Source organism: Helianthus annuus, chromosome 17 (assembly GCF_002127325.2).
Source record: "Helianthus annuus cultivar XRQ/B chromosome 17, HanXRQr2.0-SUNRISE, whole genome shotgun sequence".
NCBI classification, from domain to species: domain Eukaryota; kingdom Viridiplantae; phylum Streptophyta; class Magnoliopsida; order Asterales; family Asteraceae; genus Helianthus; species Helianthus annuus.
Genome location: NC_035449.2, coordinates 104,113,448 through 104,130,152, shown reverse-complemented (window position 1 = coordinate 104,130,152; position 16,705 = coordinate 104,113,448). Strand labels below are relative to the sequence as shown.

General features: G+C 40.9%; 1 protein-coding gene across 1 annotated transcript; it reads right to left on the bottom strand.

The window, feature by feature from the left end:
- Positions 1–9,240: 9,240 nt before the first annotated feature.
- Positions 9,241–16,269, bottom strand: LOC110924696. Its single transcript, XM_022168691.1, has 3 exons — positions 14,925–16,269; positions 11,379–14,827; positions 9,241–9,822 (listed from the first exon to the last, which is right to left on the bottom strand). Exons 1-3 carry the CDS (start codon positions 16,267–16,269, stop codon positions 9,241–9,243), a joined length of 5,376 nt encoding a protein of 1,791 aa, XP_022024383.1.
- Between the last annotated feature and the right edge of the window lie 436 nt (positions 16,270–16,705).

Sequence of the window (16,705 nt, the reverse complement as noted above, 5' to 3'; positions counted from 1 at the left end):
TCATCATCCATCACCTCCCGCACCATACCACTAGCTTTGGCAGAAGATAACACGTTTCGAAATAAGTCCGGAGCCGGTTGCAATGAAATATCCCCCACCGAACCAAAAAAATTAGTATAGTGGTCCACCATGACCTGCGGAACCGATCCCCCTTCATGCAACGTTCCATTCCTGTCTCTAATAGAAAAAATCCGGCTTCGATGATTTTTCGTTTTAACAACGTTATGAAAGTATCTAGTATTCGAATCCCCAACCTCAAGCCAGTCTACCTTGGATTTTTGTTTCAGAAACATTCCTTCATCACGCACCGCATCTTTATAAAGCTGAAGTAAACGGCCATGTTCACTAATAAGATCTCCATTTAACGGGTCCCCATCCATGCTAACCTGGCACTCATCCAATTGCTTACGCATATTAATAACATTCTGGTGCAAATTTCCTTGTTGATAAAGAATTTTCCGAAGCGGAGCTTTAAGCAAGTTCAACTTCCGAACAACCTGAAACATGTGGTGCCCATCAATACAAGTACTCCAAATTCGCTGCACCTCCTCCAAGAAACCACGTTTGTCAGCCACTAAGTTAACAAACTTAAAGGGCTTTGGCTTTTCTCTCGAAACTTCCGGTAACTTTAGGATACACGGAGCATGATCCGAAACCCTATAAGGGTGGAAATACGCAGCAGCATTTGGGAAAACATCTAGACAGTTAATGTTGCACATGACCCGATCAAGCTTCCTAAATATAATGCCACTATCCTGATGCTTATTCGACCAAGTAAAATGAAGGCCCGAACTATTAACGTCGAACATCTCTATCTCATTAACACACTCCTTGAAATCTCTATTTCCAATATGGAACGTAGAAGATCCGACACTCGTATCCTCATAAGAAAGATGTGAGTTAAAATCACCCATCATCACCCAAGGTTTATTCCTCATAAACGACCGATGCATAACTAAATTCTGCCACAAATCCCTTCGTTTCTTATAATAATTGTCCGCATACACAAACGAAACAAATATAGATTTTTGATCTAATTTAAACAACACCTGCGTATGAACAACTTGATCCGTTTGAGCGAGAATCATCACATCCACAACATTAGCATCCCATCCTACCGGAATTCTAGTACCCTTACTACAAAGAGCCGTGTTAGAAGCCCAACTCCAAGAACGACAAACCTTTTGACAAACCTCATAAACCTTCGAAGAGTCCACATGCGTCTCCATAATCGCACAAACATGCAAATGATTATCTACCATTACCTGACGAACCTCTTTCTGTTTAAGGGAGCGGTTCAACCCCCTAATATTCCAGGAGGCAATACTACCCATGGACACCACCATCTCCGGGTGTGCTTGCACCCTCAGCCCCTTGATTTACCTGTTTCTTCTCCATGTATTTTGGAATATCAGCCAAAAGATCATCAATACCCACATCATCCACTCGGACTTCCTCCGCATTAGTACTAATTGACTTTCCACGAATGATCTTAGCCGTTTGAGAAGTTTCCGCTGGTCTATCTTGTTGACGATCTCCAACCCCCAAACTGACATCATCAAATTCTTGACCTTCTTCACCCAGCACCTGAAACGGATTAGAAGTGGAGACTTTGTTATCAGATTGCACCCTACCCTGTGAGTTTGTTTTCTGTTTGACTACCAGTCGATAAATAAACTTCTGCTTCTGATTGTTAATATGCACCCCCGGATTGCTTGGTTTTCTAACTTTTTTAGCATTCTGGAAGACCTCCTGACCTTTATCAGCCGTATCATCACCCGCTTTAACACTCTTTGGACACGAGGCATCATCATGCCCAAACACACAACAAGCAGAACATCTCATGGGGACCCAGTCATACTCGACCTTTATTACTGATTTTGAAAAACCTTTCCCGACTAAAGAAGGAACAGCCATGGTGATAGTCTCCTTCAGATCCCTACTTGCATGGATATCAATCAGTGCTCTAGCAAAACTATTTCGGCCCCAAGACCCCGCACACATAGTTGCCGTATAGGAATCCAGCATTTTTGGTGTCCCTATTTTCGAAGCTAACAGACTTAGGCCATCCTCAGTAAACGCAGCCAACGGGATATCATGCATCTTTACCCAAACCGGAACAGTAGTGATGTCTTCCTTTTCTACTGTAACAGTTGGAGACCACTCCTTTAAAATTATCGGCATGTTCCTTATCATCCACGGGCCATCCTCCAACAATTGGTCAATCCCTTCTTTCGTATTAAACTTAAAGAAAAAGAATCCCTTGGCATTCATCATCATTTTCGTTAAACCATACTTAACCCAGAACTTTTTAGCAAAATAATCCACCACTGGAAACGCAAGCCTTTTTCCCAGAAAATACCCGTATAACGTGTGAACATACCTCTCAGAAACTTGCTTCACAGAAGATAGCGGGATGACAACATCAGCACCTTCAAACGTTTCATTCGATTCTAGAGTTCTGAAATTCACTTTAACATCCGCCTTTTTTCTTTGGACCACATTAGCAAACGATAGTGTCTCATGACCCTTATCAGCCGTCTCACCCTTACTAGCCATCGAAGAAGAGGCTCCAGCCGCAAACACGTTTTCCACCGGTTTAGAAATACTCATCAACCCATCCAAAATCGAAGTATTCGATGTAGAATACATACCTCTTCTAGGAAGCAAAGGGTTACCTTCAATATTAGTTACACGTAATCCAATTCCACGAACTGGAGCTGTTCCAGGTGTAGAAAGTTCCTCAACCACAGGTTCATTCATGTACTCAGCACCATCAACATTGATCGGTTCATTAGGGAAATCCTTGAACAAGTTCGGCGGTTTACCGCGATCATGCAGGACACCGTCAGCAGAATCAGCAGGCTTAGAACGAACATCCATAGCGAATTACACACCTCTCACTTGAAACCAGAATAACAAACAAACATGCACATACGTAAGTAAATGTCTCACTTGCCAACAAGTGAAAATTGAACACAAACGAGCAAGCGGTCTGTTGCAGCCATTGGATATTCCCATATGGAAGTGGGATGAGATCACAATGGATTTTGTTACTGGCTTACCTAAGACATTCAAGAAAAATGATGTTGTATGGGTTGTTGTCGATAGATTATCAAAGTCAGCACATTTTCTACCAATTCAGCAAGGATTTTCGGTTAATAAGTTATCCGAAATATTTCTTCAAGAAATTATTCGACTCCATGGCACACCATCTTCCATTGTTTCCGATAGAGACCCACGTTTCACCTCACGATTTTGGAAAGGTTTTCAGGCAGCTTGGGGGACACGACTAAAGTTTAGTACGGCTTTCCATCCACAAACAGATGGGCAGTCAGAACGTACGATTCAGACCTTGGAAGACATGCTCCGAGCATGCGCACTTGAATGGTCTGGAAACTGGGATGAATATTTATGCCTTGTTGAGTTCGCTTACAACAATAGTTGGCAAGCAAGTATTGGCATGGCACCTTTTGAGCTTTTATACGGTCGGAAATGTCGCGCACCATTATGCTGGGATGAAGTCGGAGAAAAGATTATTGAAGGGCCAGAATTAGTTCAGATTACAAATGAAAAAGTCACTATAGCCCGAGAAAAACTGAAAGAAGCTCAGAGTAGACAAAAGAGCTATGCAGATCAAGATAGACGACCCCTCGAATTTAAAATTGGTGACCACGTATTCTTAAAGGTATCACCTTGGCGTGGTGTTCGTAGATTTGGAATTAAAGGGAAACTTAGTCCCCGTTTCATCGGTCCATTTGAAATCCTTGAAAGAATTGGAGAAGTGTCATATCGACTGGCTTTACCGCCTCAACTCTTTAAGAGGATATAATTATCATCCACTCCACGTCATTAGTTATCCGTTACTTACGATTCACGAAGATTTGTCCTACGAAGAGGAACCAGAAGCCATCTTAGATCGACAAGAAAAGGTTTTGCGTAGGAAAGTAATTCCGTTTGTTAAAGTCCTTTGGAAAAATCACTCTGAACACGAAGCAACATGGGAATCTGAAGAATCAATTCGTACTCTATACCCTAATCTATTCTCGCAATAGAATTTTAGTCGAGTAACGGTAAATCTTGCTATTTGATATATGTTCATTTGTTTCTGTTTACGGTCATTTATGCTTTACCTTATGTGAAGATATTTTAGTTATGACTAAATGTATCTATGTAGGAAATGTCAGAACTAATAGTCACTCTAAGTATCTGTAAGTCTCTATTAACTTTTTCATACGGAAAGATATTTTAAGAAGGACCATTAGGGCACATATATAAGGCAATTGACAAGTATAGTCATGACCTTAGTTATGAATTTCAGATACACATGTGAGGTTAGGAGATTCTGGTTATATAAGTTAGTAACTCTGCTAGGAAAGTTTCGTTTCTGTTACTTATGCAATAGGTTATATTCTTATTTGAAAAATTTCGAGGACGAAATTTCTTTTAAGGGGGTAATAGTTGTAATGCCCAAAAATTTAAAATCATTATTTTAGAAATAAAAAGAATAATAGTAATTTAATAATTAGCTATTAAGAAAACCCTAATTGAGAAACCCAAGTAATTCTGCACTAACCCTAAAATTTTCAGAATCATCAGAATCAGGATCAGGGCCCCTAAAACTCAGGGGGGGCAAAACCCTAGTTACGATTATCCTCATAACTATCTGTCAAATTCGAAATTTAAGAAACTGTCAACACAGCAAGCCTAGTTACACACGTAGCTACCCTATAAACATAGGTTACCCCTCGCGTAGCGCGACGCCTATGGGGGGTACCCCTCGCGCTACGCGACAGGGTCAAATTTCGTGTATAAATAGTAGAGGTTGGGACTTGAATTCTGGCACAAAATCGACGTTAAAAGTCGAATTATACACGGAGTTATGCTCTGTTTACCACAATTAACACACACAAACCTCGAAACGCTGCCGCAATCAGGGTAATAACTCGATCGCTATTACGATTCAACGTCCGATCGATTATAACTATCCAACGATTGTTCGAGTGCTGCTCAAATTGAGCCTATACTTTGTTATTCATCGTGATTTCGACTTGAATATTTGAGTGCTGTTCGAATTCGGACTATGCTCTGTTATTCGTTGTGAATCCGATTGAATTGTTAAGTATTGCACTTGTTAATCATTGTGAGGGTTTAATCTCGTGAATTGACGTAAATGCTGTATTAAGTTACTAACCTAGTTTGTGTGCATGTTATTTAAATTAGGTTAAAAGATTAATCAGTAGTCTAAACTCCGCCCGTATAAATCTAAAATATTAGCACAAGGTAGCTTCACTTTGGAGTTATTAAGGTACGGATCCTTACCCCACTCTTTATTGCTTCATATTCAAATTGTTATAAAACCACTAAATTACTATATCTGTTAAAAACTCCTCACGTCTTTGATTATCGATTCATTTGACAGTCCGTTCGATTCCTATCATTTGATTTAGCTTTCATGTCATGCGATAGTATTATATTGTTATACTCATTATCGCATGTTCCAATATATGTTCCGTTTTGTTATGAAAATAAGTTTTATAAGTTATGTGAATAAGACCATTTGTACTCTGATACCCTGAGTATCGCTTCTCGTGGAGTGTCCCACGAGCATGTTGTTGTGGCATCAACATCATGTGCTCCATCCGTGACGGAGAGATCAGTTCACGGCGTCTCTTAAGTACAAGTGTGGTACATAAGGCTATTAGGAGGCGTATGGATCGATCCTAGGATTTAAGTATAAGTATAAGGAGGTGGATAACGGGTATGCCAATTCGCCATCTCATGTGATAATTATGCAGGAGTAGCTACCTGTGTATTGTCACGTTTTAAGTTTGCTCAAGGGTACATCCGTAAGATATGATTATGAAATTTTGTCCTTGCATCGTATCATTTTCGCCTAAAGTTCCATCCGGATAAGATTTCATATGAAGCATTTATTTGTTATTTGAGCCTAAAATTCCGTACTGAGCATTCGGCTCATTCCGTAAACTTTTTGTATATACAGGTCCACAGGTTACTTTGGGAGGGGAAAAGAGAGAAGAATAAAGCCTAGGAATAAATCTGAAGATATTAGTTAATTAAGATGAATGTCTCCGCTTGTATATTAATCTTAACTTTAATGATCGTATGGTTGTATCCTTATCAAATAAATAAATAGAATTATGACTTTTGTTTATGTTACCGTTATTGTGACACGTCAGCCCTTCCGGGTTGGGGTGTTACAACTAACCACTTGCTTCTTATCACAAATGATTTGGGCTTGGTTAGAAGATAACCAATCCATGCCTATCACTATGTCGAATCCCGCCAATTTCAATGGGAGCAAAGACAGAGGAAAAGAGTGATTCCTAATGGATATGAAACATCCATCTAATATAGTTGAAGCAGTTTCTATGGTACCGTCGGCCAATTTCACCTCATATTTTATGCTTAGAGTTTTAACAGGCAGATTTAACAGTTTACAAAATTTATTATCTACAAAAGACTTGTCTGCACCAGAATCAAACAACACTCTTGCATAAACATCATTGATCAGAAAAGTACCTGTTATCACATTGTCATTCTGAATTGCCTCTTGTGCATTCATTTAGAAGACCCGGGCATTCGTCTTCTTAGCCTCTTCAGGCTTCTTCGGATTCTTAGGGCAATTGGTCTTAATGTGCCCCTTTTCATTGCAACCATAACAGGTTGCATCTTTCAATTTCTTGCAATCCAAGGTCTTATGTTCCTTGGACTTGCAGATCCCACATCCAATAGGCTTCGACTGCGACTGTGACTTTGATTCAAGCCTGCACTTCCCAAAATGGTTTTCCTGGCAGGTTTTACATTTGGGTTTCTCACCCGACTGCTGGTTGTCCTTTTTAAACCCAGAACCCTTCCTATGATCTGAGTTCCCTTTTCCTTTCTTGTTAGAGCGATGAGAACCCTCATCCTCTCTTTTCCGTTTTCCTTCTTCAGATGCTTTAGCAGACCTATTCCTGACTGCATCGAGTGTAAGATATAGAGACAGATCTACCACTGACCTGAATGTGGTAGGTCTGGATGCTTTCACATTTCCCTTGATTTCTGGAGCTAGACTTCCAATAAAACGAGCTATACGCTTCGGTTCCGGTGTGACCAAGTATGGAACCAATCGGGACGTGGTGTTGAAGCTTGTAAGATACGCCTTACAATCTAAGTTCTTCATGACCAATGACAAGAAGTCAGTCTCGATTTTCTCAACCTCATGTTGGGGGCAGAAATTTTCCTTGATCAGTGTAACAAACTGATCCCAAGACAAGTTATACAACGGAATCTTTCCTGTAGCTTGGATTAGGGACTCCACCAAGCTAAAGCTTGACCTTTAAACGATTGTGACACAAACTTCACAATATCCTGTTCAGCACAACTACTAATATCAACCACTGTATCCATCTCATCAAGCCAAGTCATACAATCAATGGCTCCTTTCTCCCATGTGAAGTCTCTGGGCTTGCAGGAGACGAAATATTTGTAAGAACAGATCTTAACACGTGGCTCCTGTTCGAGCACGATTCGTTTAGATGGAACGCTCCTCTGATTTGACGAATGATGATATTCATCCTTATGAGATACATGAGTTTTGGAGGGTGGTTTTGTATGAGGTACAGATAGGGTCTTGCTACGAGTACCACTTGATTCCTTGAACTGCCTGTCCATAGCTCGAGTGACGGCATTATCTATCATCGCTTGCAAATCTGCACCAGCTACGTCAATTCTGGTGGTATCATTATTCTCCCTCGGGTGACTGTTAACCTCTTCAAATTCAGCCATGTAGCTTGATTGCTACATAAAAATGATGACAATGATTTATTCAGAAGTCTATAATAGAATTGTCACTTTTAACGATTCATTAACCATGGTAACTATAAACCATATTGGTAGTTTAATTTATTTAAATGTTTATTACAATTTATCCCAGTTATAAACTATTATGGATAATAGGGTGGCATACAAAAGGCCTGGCCAGAAAGACAATTTTTATTTATAAGCCATGATTTTATAGAATCAAGGCATTTAGGCTTGAACATAGTTCATCACCTTTCTTGACAGGGAGTCATAGACTACAGCTGTCATTTGTCTTATTTGACATTTATTATGGCCCGTAGGCACTACATAACTAATGGATGTTTTAAATTATTAGGTAAGAATAAGAAATTGGAAAAGTCCAATATAAGGATGACTAGTGTGATTTTATCGAATCACATTTGCCAGGAGTGCTAACATGTTTTCAGATGTTAACAAGGATTTGAATCTTAAAAAGGTTTTACCATCATGGCCATGTCTATCATGACATATAGGCTAGGTTATACCTTTAAGATTTTCTTTTAATATATAATGGCAGATTAATTACAAAATGGAATGATATTTTTGATTTATTCTCTATAATATATTCAGACATATAATGACAATTGAAATTTTAAATTAAAACATTCCATTCAGTTGAAAGAAGTACATAGAGGCCCTAAATGGACTTTAAAGAAATAACATTGTCCACACAAGGACTGAATACATAAATAGATGTCCACGCAGGGACTTAAATTGAAATTTAAAATTACAAACAAGTAAATAAGGAATTTCAATAATCCCTTTTCTTCTTCCCTTTTATTAGGTCTGCCAAACCCTTAAGTAGACCTCGGCGGCTTCTACGCTCCTCCTGTACCTCTCGTTCCACCTGGTTCAACCTCTGAATGATTTCCTGCTGCTGCGGTGGTTGGATCTGTGGCGGCTGCGGCTGAGGTTGAGGAGGTTGTGGGTATTGATACCCATATGTTGGGTATCCAGTTGGGTACGCAGCTTGAAAGGGTCCTTCGGGGTGAAGAGCATTGTAGTTTGCCTCCTCGAGGTACGGGTCGACATTAGGGGCATTGTAGTAGTTGTAACCCGAGTAAGCTTGCTGCTCAAACAGGTTATACGCCGCTGCACCGACGTAAGAAGGGATTGGGTTATCATAACCCATGTGCGGCGGTTGTGGCGCGACTGGCGGAGTTTCGACTTCAGAAACTGGGTTTGAAGGCCCACCCATTTGTGGGTCTTCATACAACGGCGGGTAATGGCTGTTGCTTGAGTGTTGGGGGTACTGAAGTGGAAACCCCCTCGCACGAACATCTGTGCACCTAATCTTCTTCGCCTCGGTGGTTTTGGAGGCTGTTGCTATTCTGGCTATGGCGGTGGCGGTGGCGTGACCGCCTAGAATCGCGAATCCTCAAAGGGATCCTGCTGCTATTGATGTTGTGGGTTGAAAGGGGGAGGGTACTCCCAGTTGTATGTGACCCATATTTCAGCAAAACTGTCTGGACCCCTGTAAGGCGAACCATGAAATGATGATCCACTAGAAATCTCAATGGGATGCGTCGGCGTCCCACTCGGTGGCATCTCGGGATCTGGATCTTCATCCATCTCCATGTCCTGCATCTCAGGATAATGATCAACTGGTCCCAAAGGGTTTGGATCCTCTGGTTCTTGCACCTGGTTCACCAGATTGAACCGGCTTTGGAAGTATGGGGTCGGGTCCTGAAAGGCACGGTGAGAACCCGAACACTGCAACGGGATGAAGGAGTGGTGCGAGTTGTCGGACTCATTGTTTTGATGGAGTTTGAATGAATCGTGATATGATGGCGAGGAGCTAAGCGAGACAGAGCGTCTCGCAGGCTCTAGGTAGGTCCTCCAATCTTCATGTGGACTCGATCCGATTGAAGCGGATGGTGTGCGCCCGTGAGATGGCCCAGCTTCGTGATCATTTCTTGTTAACACTGGGGCCTTTCCTCTTCCTCCTCTTCCACTTACACGTGGCGGCATTTTATCCTGTCAAATCAAAAGAAAACAAAAAAAGACAAAAACAATATAAGATTAGGATTAATCCTAGGTCCTTTGCCTAGACTCAGAAGTCAAGGAATGTGCAACTGTGTCATTGAGATTAAACACAAAAGGCTAGCGTTTAATTCACTCAATGTTGGCTCGGATACCAACCTGTCACACCCGATATTTCCACGTATTACCGGTGGGCCAGTTGGGGAGTATCGTGATGTAGTTGATATCATCATAGACAATTAATCACAGTTTAATGCACAACTGAAGTCTAAAAGTAATTATACAAACCAAATTTAAAGTACAATAAAATATTATATAACGGAATGTAGATGGATCCACAGGCGGATCTTAAAACAAAAAGGAAATATTGTTCAACAGATTTTAAGTATCAAAAGCTTGTAAGACTCTTTATTTAATACTCAGGAGTTCCAGCCCATTACGCTTAGTACCTACACTTAACCTTTTGGGAAAATACGTCAGTTTATACTGGTAAATACAATTAACCGACTCATTTGAAAACATTTAAGAAAATTGATTTAAATGCACAAGGAACAAATAATCTTTTATAACTTGGGACAATTATTTAAAAATAATCTTGTATACAGATTTATTTGTTTGTCGTCCGTTCAGGGCCGGTTAGAAGAGCCGGACAAGATTAATAGACACGCCACAAGTATAGGCCCATAAGAGAGTGAGATACCGTTTATACATACGCAACTGTCAGTTGTATGCCTACACCCCGTGCTTAAGCCGTGGCCATTTCTAATAAATGAGCCGATGATATCCAGGACATGGTCATTAACCCCCCAAAGGCATTGCATCAAACTAGACAGATTAAAACGGGTTATGCTATTTCTTAATCACATTCCGATTAAATGATTTCATACCCGACCAAGCGGTATTATTATAATACCGTATCCCAAGCCCGTATAAGGGAAAATAAGTTAAAAGTATTTACCTGAGCTAAAATATAATTTTATTCCCAGCCGTATATCAAATCAGCAAGTACAAGTAGCTTTTACTAGGCTCCTAATCTGGAATGAAGTTTTTAATAACCTACTAGATTCCTAACGGGTCTTATTTAAGTTATAACTAAGACCGGTTAGTTTTTAAAGAAAGGTATACAGTTCAAAACACAAGATTAAGCGAAGACCGGATTAGAATGTGATTTAGACCCAACAAGTATGAATACTTTTTTTTTTTGGGTAAAGGGTTACCCCGGTGAAATTTTATATCAACCAAAGAATAAAAACAGGGAGTATCGAGACGCCGATACTCACTACTAGACTTGGCATACCAAGACTAGGACAACAAGATCAAAACCACCGACAAGCGTCACAACCAAAACAAACTAAACTACACAAGAAACTAAACACTGCCCGACAAACAAATCAAAAACAGACTATACAACTAATTGCCTAGCCCGGATCTTTGTCTTCATCACTAGGAATCAGCTTCCACTTCTCTTGAATGCTTTGATTGTGCGAGCCATCCTTAAATTTGAACCCCATCAATCGAAGCCGGACCGTATTTTTGATTTTATCACACACCGCATTAACATTGGCCACTTTATTAGAGAATAAGCAATTGTTCCGCTCATGCCAAATATAATACGACGCCGCCGCAATAACTAGCTTACCAACAATGTGATCCGTCTTTCTTGAGTTAGCCTTTTGATCCATCCAGTTCATGATCGATTGCCACGAATCATTAACATCCCCCATGTTAAGCAAATCCTTAACATTATACCAGACTTGAGATGCAAACGAACAACTGAAAAACAAGTGGTCCCTAGAATCCCGATCGTGCTTACATAATGGACAGCACATAAGTCTTAGATTATAATCGCTCCCCGCTTCCCAGCTTGCTAAACGGTCCTGAGTCTTGAGCTTATTTTTAATAACCAACCAAAGATGGAACGAGTGCCTTGGAATACATTGACTAAACCAAACCCCATTCACCCAAGAGACCGGTTGTTCCCGATGTCGGATATTATGCCACACTTCCATCGAACCAAACGGACGAGAATTGCCCTCCAAATCTTTCCAAATTGTTCTATCATCCAGATTATGCGTCAAAGTCGGAGCATTCAACCCTATCAAGACCGGGTAAATATCATACCACGCAGACGGCCACTTCCATTGACCGTTTTCATCCATCAGCTCCGCTAAAGAAGTAGTAATGGTAAAACCCGCATTAGCAATTGACCTGGGCGTAATAAATGAGTTAAGCGGACTGAACTGGCACCAATTGTCACTCCAAGCGTTTATTTTAGAGCCGCTCCTAACAATCTTCCATATAAACGGGCGAACCGCATCCCGGATAGAAAGGATTTTCCGCCAACCCCAGCTGACACTACCCCGAGCTTGGATATCCCAAATGCTCCTACCCTTTAATTTATGAAGATGGATCCACTGAACCCAAAGGGACTTCCTTTCCGTAATAATACTCCAAAGATGATTAGTCATAAGAGCCTTATTCACATCCGAAATACTCCTAATTCCCAAGCCCCCTTCATCCTTTGGTAAACAAACATCAGACCACGCCACTTTTGCTTTCACTCTACCTTGACTGTGAGCGTTCCATAAGAACCGTCGCATTAGTTTCTCCAGATCATGTGTAACTCGGGTCGGAATAATAAATACTGAGGCCCAATAAATGTGCATAGCTGATAAAACCGAATTAATAAGTTGCAATCTACCCGCGAAAGATAGCGATTTATTAAGCCAACTATCAATCCTCTTCTCCATGCGATCAACAAGAGGTTTACAATCTTTAAACATCAGCTTTGTGGTAATAAGCGGCACCCCCAAATAACGAACCGGAAGATTCCCCTCCCGAAACGGCATAATGTGAAGTATCTCGCATTTAACACTTTGAGGCACATTGCAAAAATAAGCTGTACTCTTAGCTGGACTTGGCACCAAACCTGAAACTTTCGTGAAGTTCTCAAGACCATCTCGCACCTTTTTGACCGAAAATAAATCAGCATGCACAAAAATGAAAAGGTCGTCCGCAAACGAGACATTTATGATCCTTTGCTTCACACAATGAGCATGGAACTTGAAGGCTGAGCTAGATCTCGCCCCATGCTGGAGTAGCAACGAAAGGACCTCCATAACTAGCGTGAAGAGGTATGGCGACATAGGGTCACCTTGCCTCAAACCCCTTCTACCTCTAAAATAGCCATGCAAATTCCCATTAATACTTATCGAATAAGAAGCCGAAGAGACACAGGCCATAATCCAAGTAACCATCTTCGAATGAAACCCGAACCCATTAAGAACATCCTCCAAAAACGACCAGCTGACAGTGTCATAGGCCTTTTGGATATCGATCTTAAAAGCACATCTAGCAGGGCCTCGGTTTAAATGATAGTTATGCATTAACTCCTGAGTAAGAAGGATATTATCAGAGATCTTTCTACCTGGAACAAACGCCGATTGATTAATGCTAACCAACTCCCCCAAGCTTCCCTTTATACGTTCCGTGATGATCTTGCTAATACACTTATACAAAACATTGCAACACGAAATAGGCCTATAATCCAGAACCGAGTCTGGAGTGTCCACTTTAGGGATAAGAGCAAGAATCGTGTGATTTAATTGCCTTAAAAGTTTACCATTTTCGAAGAACTCCAAGATAGCATTCGACACTTCTGTGCCCACAATATCCCAAGCTTTTTTGAAGAATGCGGACGTGTAACCATCTGGACCCGGGGCTTTGTTCTCACCAATACTAAACATTGCCGTTTTTATCTCTTCACGAGTGACTTGACGAACCATGTGCTCCGCAGCATTCGTAGTCATAACGTTTCGAAAAACATCCATGTCAAGCTTTGAGACATGATCCTCTCGACCCAGAAATTTTTCATAATGATCAACAAGAGCATTTGGGACATCATCCACATTAAACCGATTCCCAACCACATCCCTAATAGATTGGATTCGGCTTCTCGCATTCCTACATTTCACCATATTATGGAAGAAGGACGTATTAGAATCCCCCGCACATAACCATTCTACCTTTGCCTTTTGCTTCAAAAAACATTCTTCATCATATGATGCAATTCTGAACTCATTAAGGCATTCTGCTTCCCTGGTTCTAAGATCAACATCAAGCGGGTTTGCATCTATCAGCTCCTGAAGCCCATCGAGTTTCTTTCTTAGATCCGAAACTTTAACATGCAAGTTACCCTGCATGGCCAGAATTTTACGCATAGAAGGCGTCAAGTTTCGGAGTTTCTGTGTTACCGAGAACATAGTAAAGCCATCGACACTCCTCTTCCATTCCTGCTCCACATATAACGTGAACTCCGGTTTGGACGTAATAAAATTAGCTAGTTTAAAAGGTTTCGGTCGAACCCTCACCGTATTGGACATTTTGAGGATGCACGGCGTATGATCAGAAACACGAAAGGGATGGTATAAAACAAACGCTTCAGGGTACATCTCTAGGTACTTCACGTTCCCCATAACCCGGTCTATCTTTTTCAGCAACCCCACCCCATTTCTCGGCTTTTGACTCCAAGTATAATGAAGACCATGACCCTTAATATCCAGGAGCTCTGCATATTGAACGCAATCATGAAATTCACGCATACCGATGGAGCAGGCGGATGAACCATATAACGAATCGTTAACATGCAAAGCAACGTTAAAATCCCCCATAACGACCCAAGGTTTATCATGACACAAAGCCTTATGCCTGCATAGATTATCCCAAAGCGGTCTTCTTTCCTGATACGTATTTTTTGCATACACAAACGAACAAAAGAAAGATTTATTCTCACTCTTAAGCCGGATTTGAGTGTGAATAACTTGGTCCAATTGAGACAACACCATAAGGTCCACCACATCCTCATTCCAACCCAAGATAATTCTAGTACCCCGATCACACAACACACCATTTGACGTCCAAGACCAAGACCTGAAGACGGCTTTACAAACCTTGTCAAGTTTTGTGATATCCACATGAGACTCAAGAATGCCACAAACAGCTAATTTATTTTCGAAAACAATATTACGAACCTCCGTTTGTTTCAGGGGCCGGTTCAAGCCCCTAATATTCCAAGAGGCTATACTACCCATTCAAACCGATTGGACTGGGAGTGCTTGCCCCCTCAGAACCTTTACGCTGGTCATGCCTCATAAACGAAGACATTTCCGTTGGTAGCTTCTCTACCACCTCTTCTTCGGTTTGGGTATTCTTCCCATTTCCTTTCTTCATGTTTGCTCTTTCCTCCTTATGAATCCCTACCGCATCAACAATGACTTCCCCCTCATCCGTGGCCAAAGCTTCAAAGGAATTCCTGGTGTTAACATTTTCAGTATGCTTACCACCCGGCCCCTCCTCCTTCTTATCCGACTTGCTCGTTCCGGCTTTAACAACTTCAGGCTTATCATGACTTGTACCCGACGAACTAGCACCCACATTAACCACCTTTGGTCTGTAAAGGAACTTTTGTTTTTGCTTCCTTGGCATCACTCCAAATCTAGCCGTTCTCCTTTTGTCAGTAACAAAGCCATCCTCATCCACCACAACTTGCTTCTCTTTCTTATTATTCGCATTCTTAGGACATGTTTGATCATTATGACCAAAAACACAACAACCCGAACACCGGTGAGGCTTCCATTCATATTCTACTTTGATTTTTTCAGTGACATAACCATCCTCATCAAGCTTTGGAATAGCAACAGTGACATATTCCTTAATCTCAGAATCCGCGTTTAGTTCAATTAAAGCCCTGGCAAAACTACTCCGACCCCAGTTATCCAAACACATATCAGCTGTATACCCGTCAAGCCGCTTGGGGGACCCTAATTTAGACGCTAACAAGCTCAATCCGTCATCCGTATACACCGCAATGGGGACATTATGCAACTTCACCCAAACAGGCACCGTCTTAATTCCCTCCTTTCTAAGACTAACCGAGGGAGTCCAAACATTCAAGAACAAAGGCACCTTTCTAATCAACCACGGACCATTCTCTAGCACCTGAGACATACCCTCCTTGGAGTCAAATTTAAAGAAAAAGAACCCTTCCGCATTCATCATAATCTTCGAAAACCCATGCCTAGCCCAAACGTTTTTAGCGTAATATTCCACCACCGGAAAAGGAAGCCGATTACCCAAGAAATAACCATACAAAACATTTTCAAATTTATCTTGGACCTTTCGAATTACCTCACGGGGTATAACTACATCAGCATCCTTACAAGTTTCCGTCGCCTCCATCCACCTGAAATTAACTTCCTTCTTCGTATGAACACTATTCTTGACCTTGTCCGCATACGAGTTGAGACTCGACCTAAAAACATTCATATCCTCCCTACCGCCCATGTTATTCCCCTCTGGTTGAACAGGAACCGTGATTTTTTCTAGCTCATCAATAACGTTGATCACATTCGTACTGCCACATTCTGGGTAAACTAAACACATTCTGGATTTTGAAGTAAAAGTGATAAGGTTTTACCCGTTACGGCTAATTTATGCAAACTAGTTACATAAACCTTACTGAACGCGTAAATGCATAACGGGTAACCAAATGAGTCATGAACAGGTTCCACAAGTTAATATGCTTTAAATATGTTGTGATATCAGTATCTTCCATTATGCACAAAACGGATTTTTTTAAAAACAATTTAAGCCCCGCAGGGGTATTTTGGTCATTTTAACGTTATAAAAGAGGTTAGATAGTAACCTGAGGTTCTGATCTAAAACAATCAGTAAAAGTATTTATTTTAACAAGTTATATCTGTAAGATATCATACATATGTGAATTTTATCATTTATGACCAAACTATGCACAGTAGGGGCATTTTGGTCATTTCACATATGCTTTAAGGGTCAAATTTGGAAATCTGAGTTCAAGACT

Excerpts from the sequence above, each read along its gene's own strand:
- LOC110924696 (XM_022168691.1), bottom strand. The coding sequence starts at position 16,269 with ATGTGTTTAGTTTACCCAGAATGTGGCAGTACGAATGTGATCAACGTT. Across the intron at positions 14,828-14,924 it reads AAGCACTCCCAGTCCAATCG|CTGTTTGTGGCATTCTTGAG; the intron begins GTTTGAATGGGT and ends AAAATAAATTAG. Across the intron at positions 9,823-11,378 it reads AAGTGGCCAATGTTAATGCG|GATAAAATGCCGCCACGTGT; the intron begins GTGTGTGATAAA and ends TTGATTTGACAG.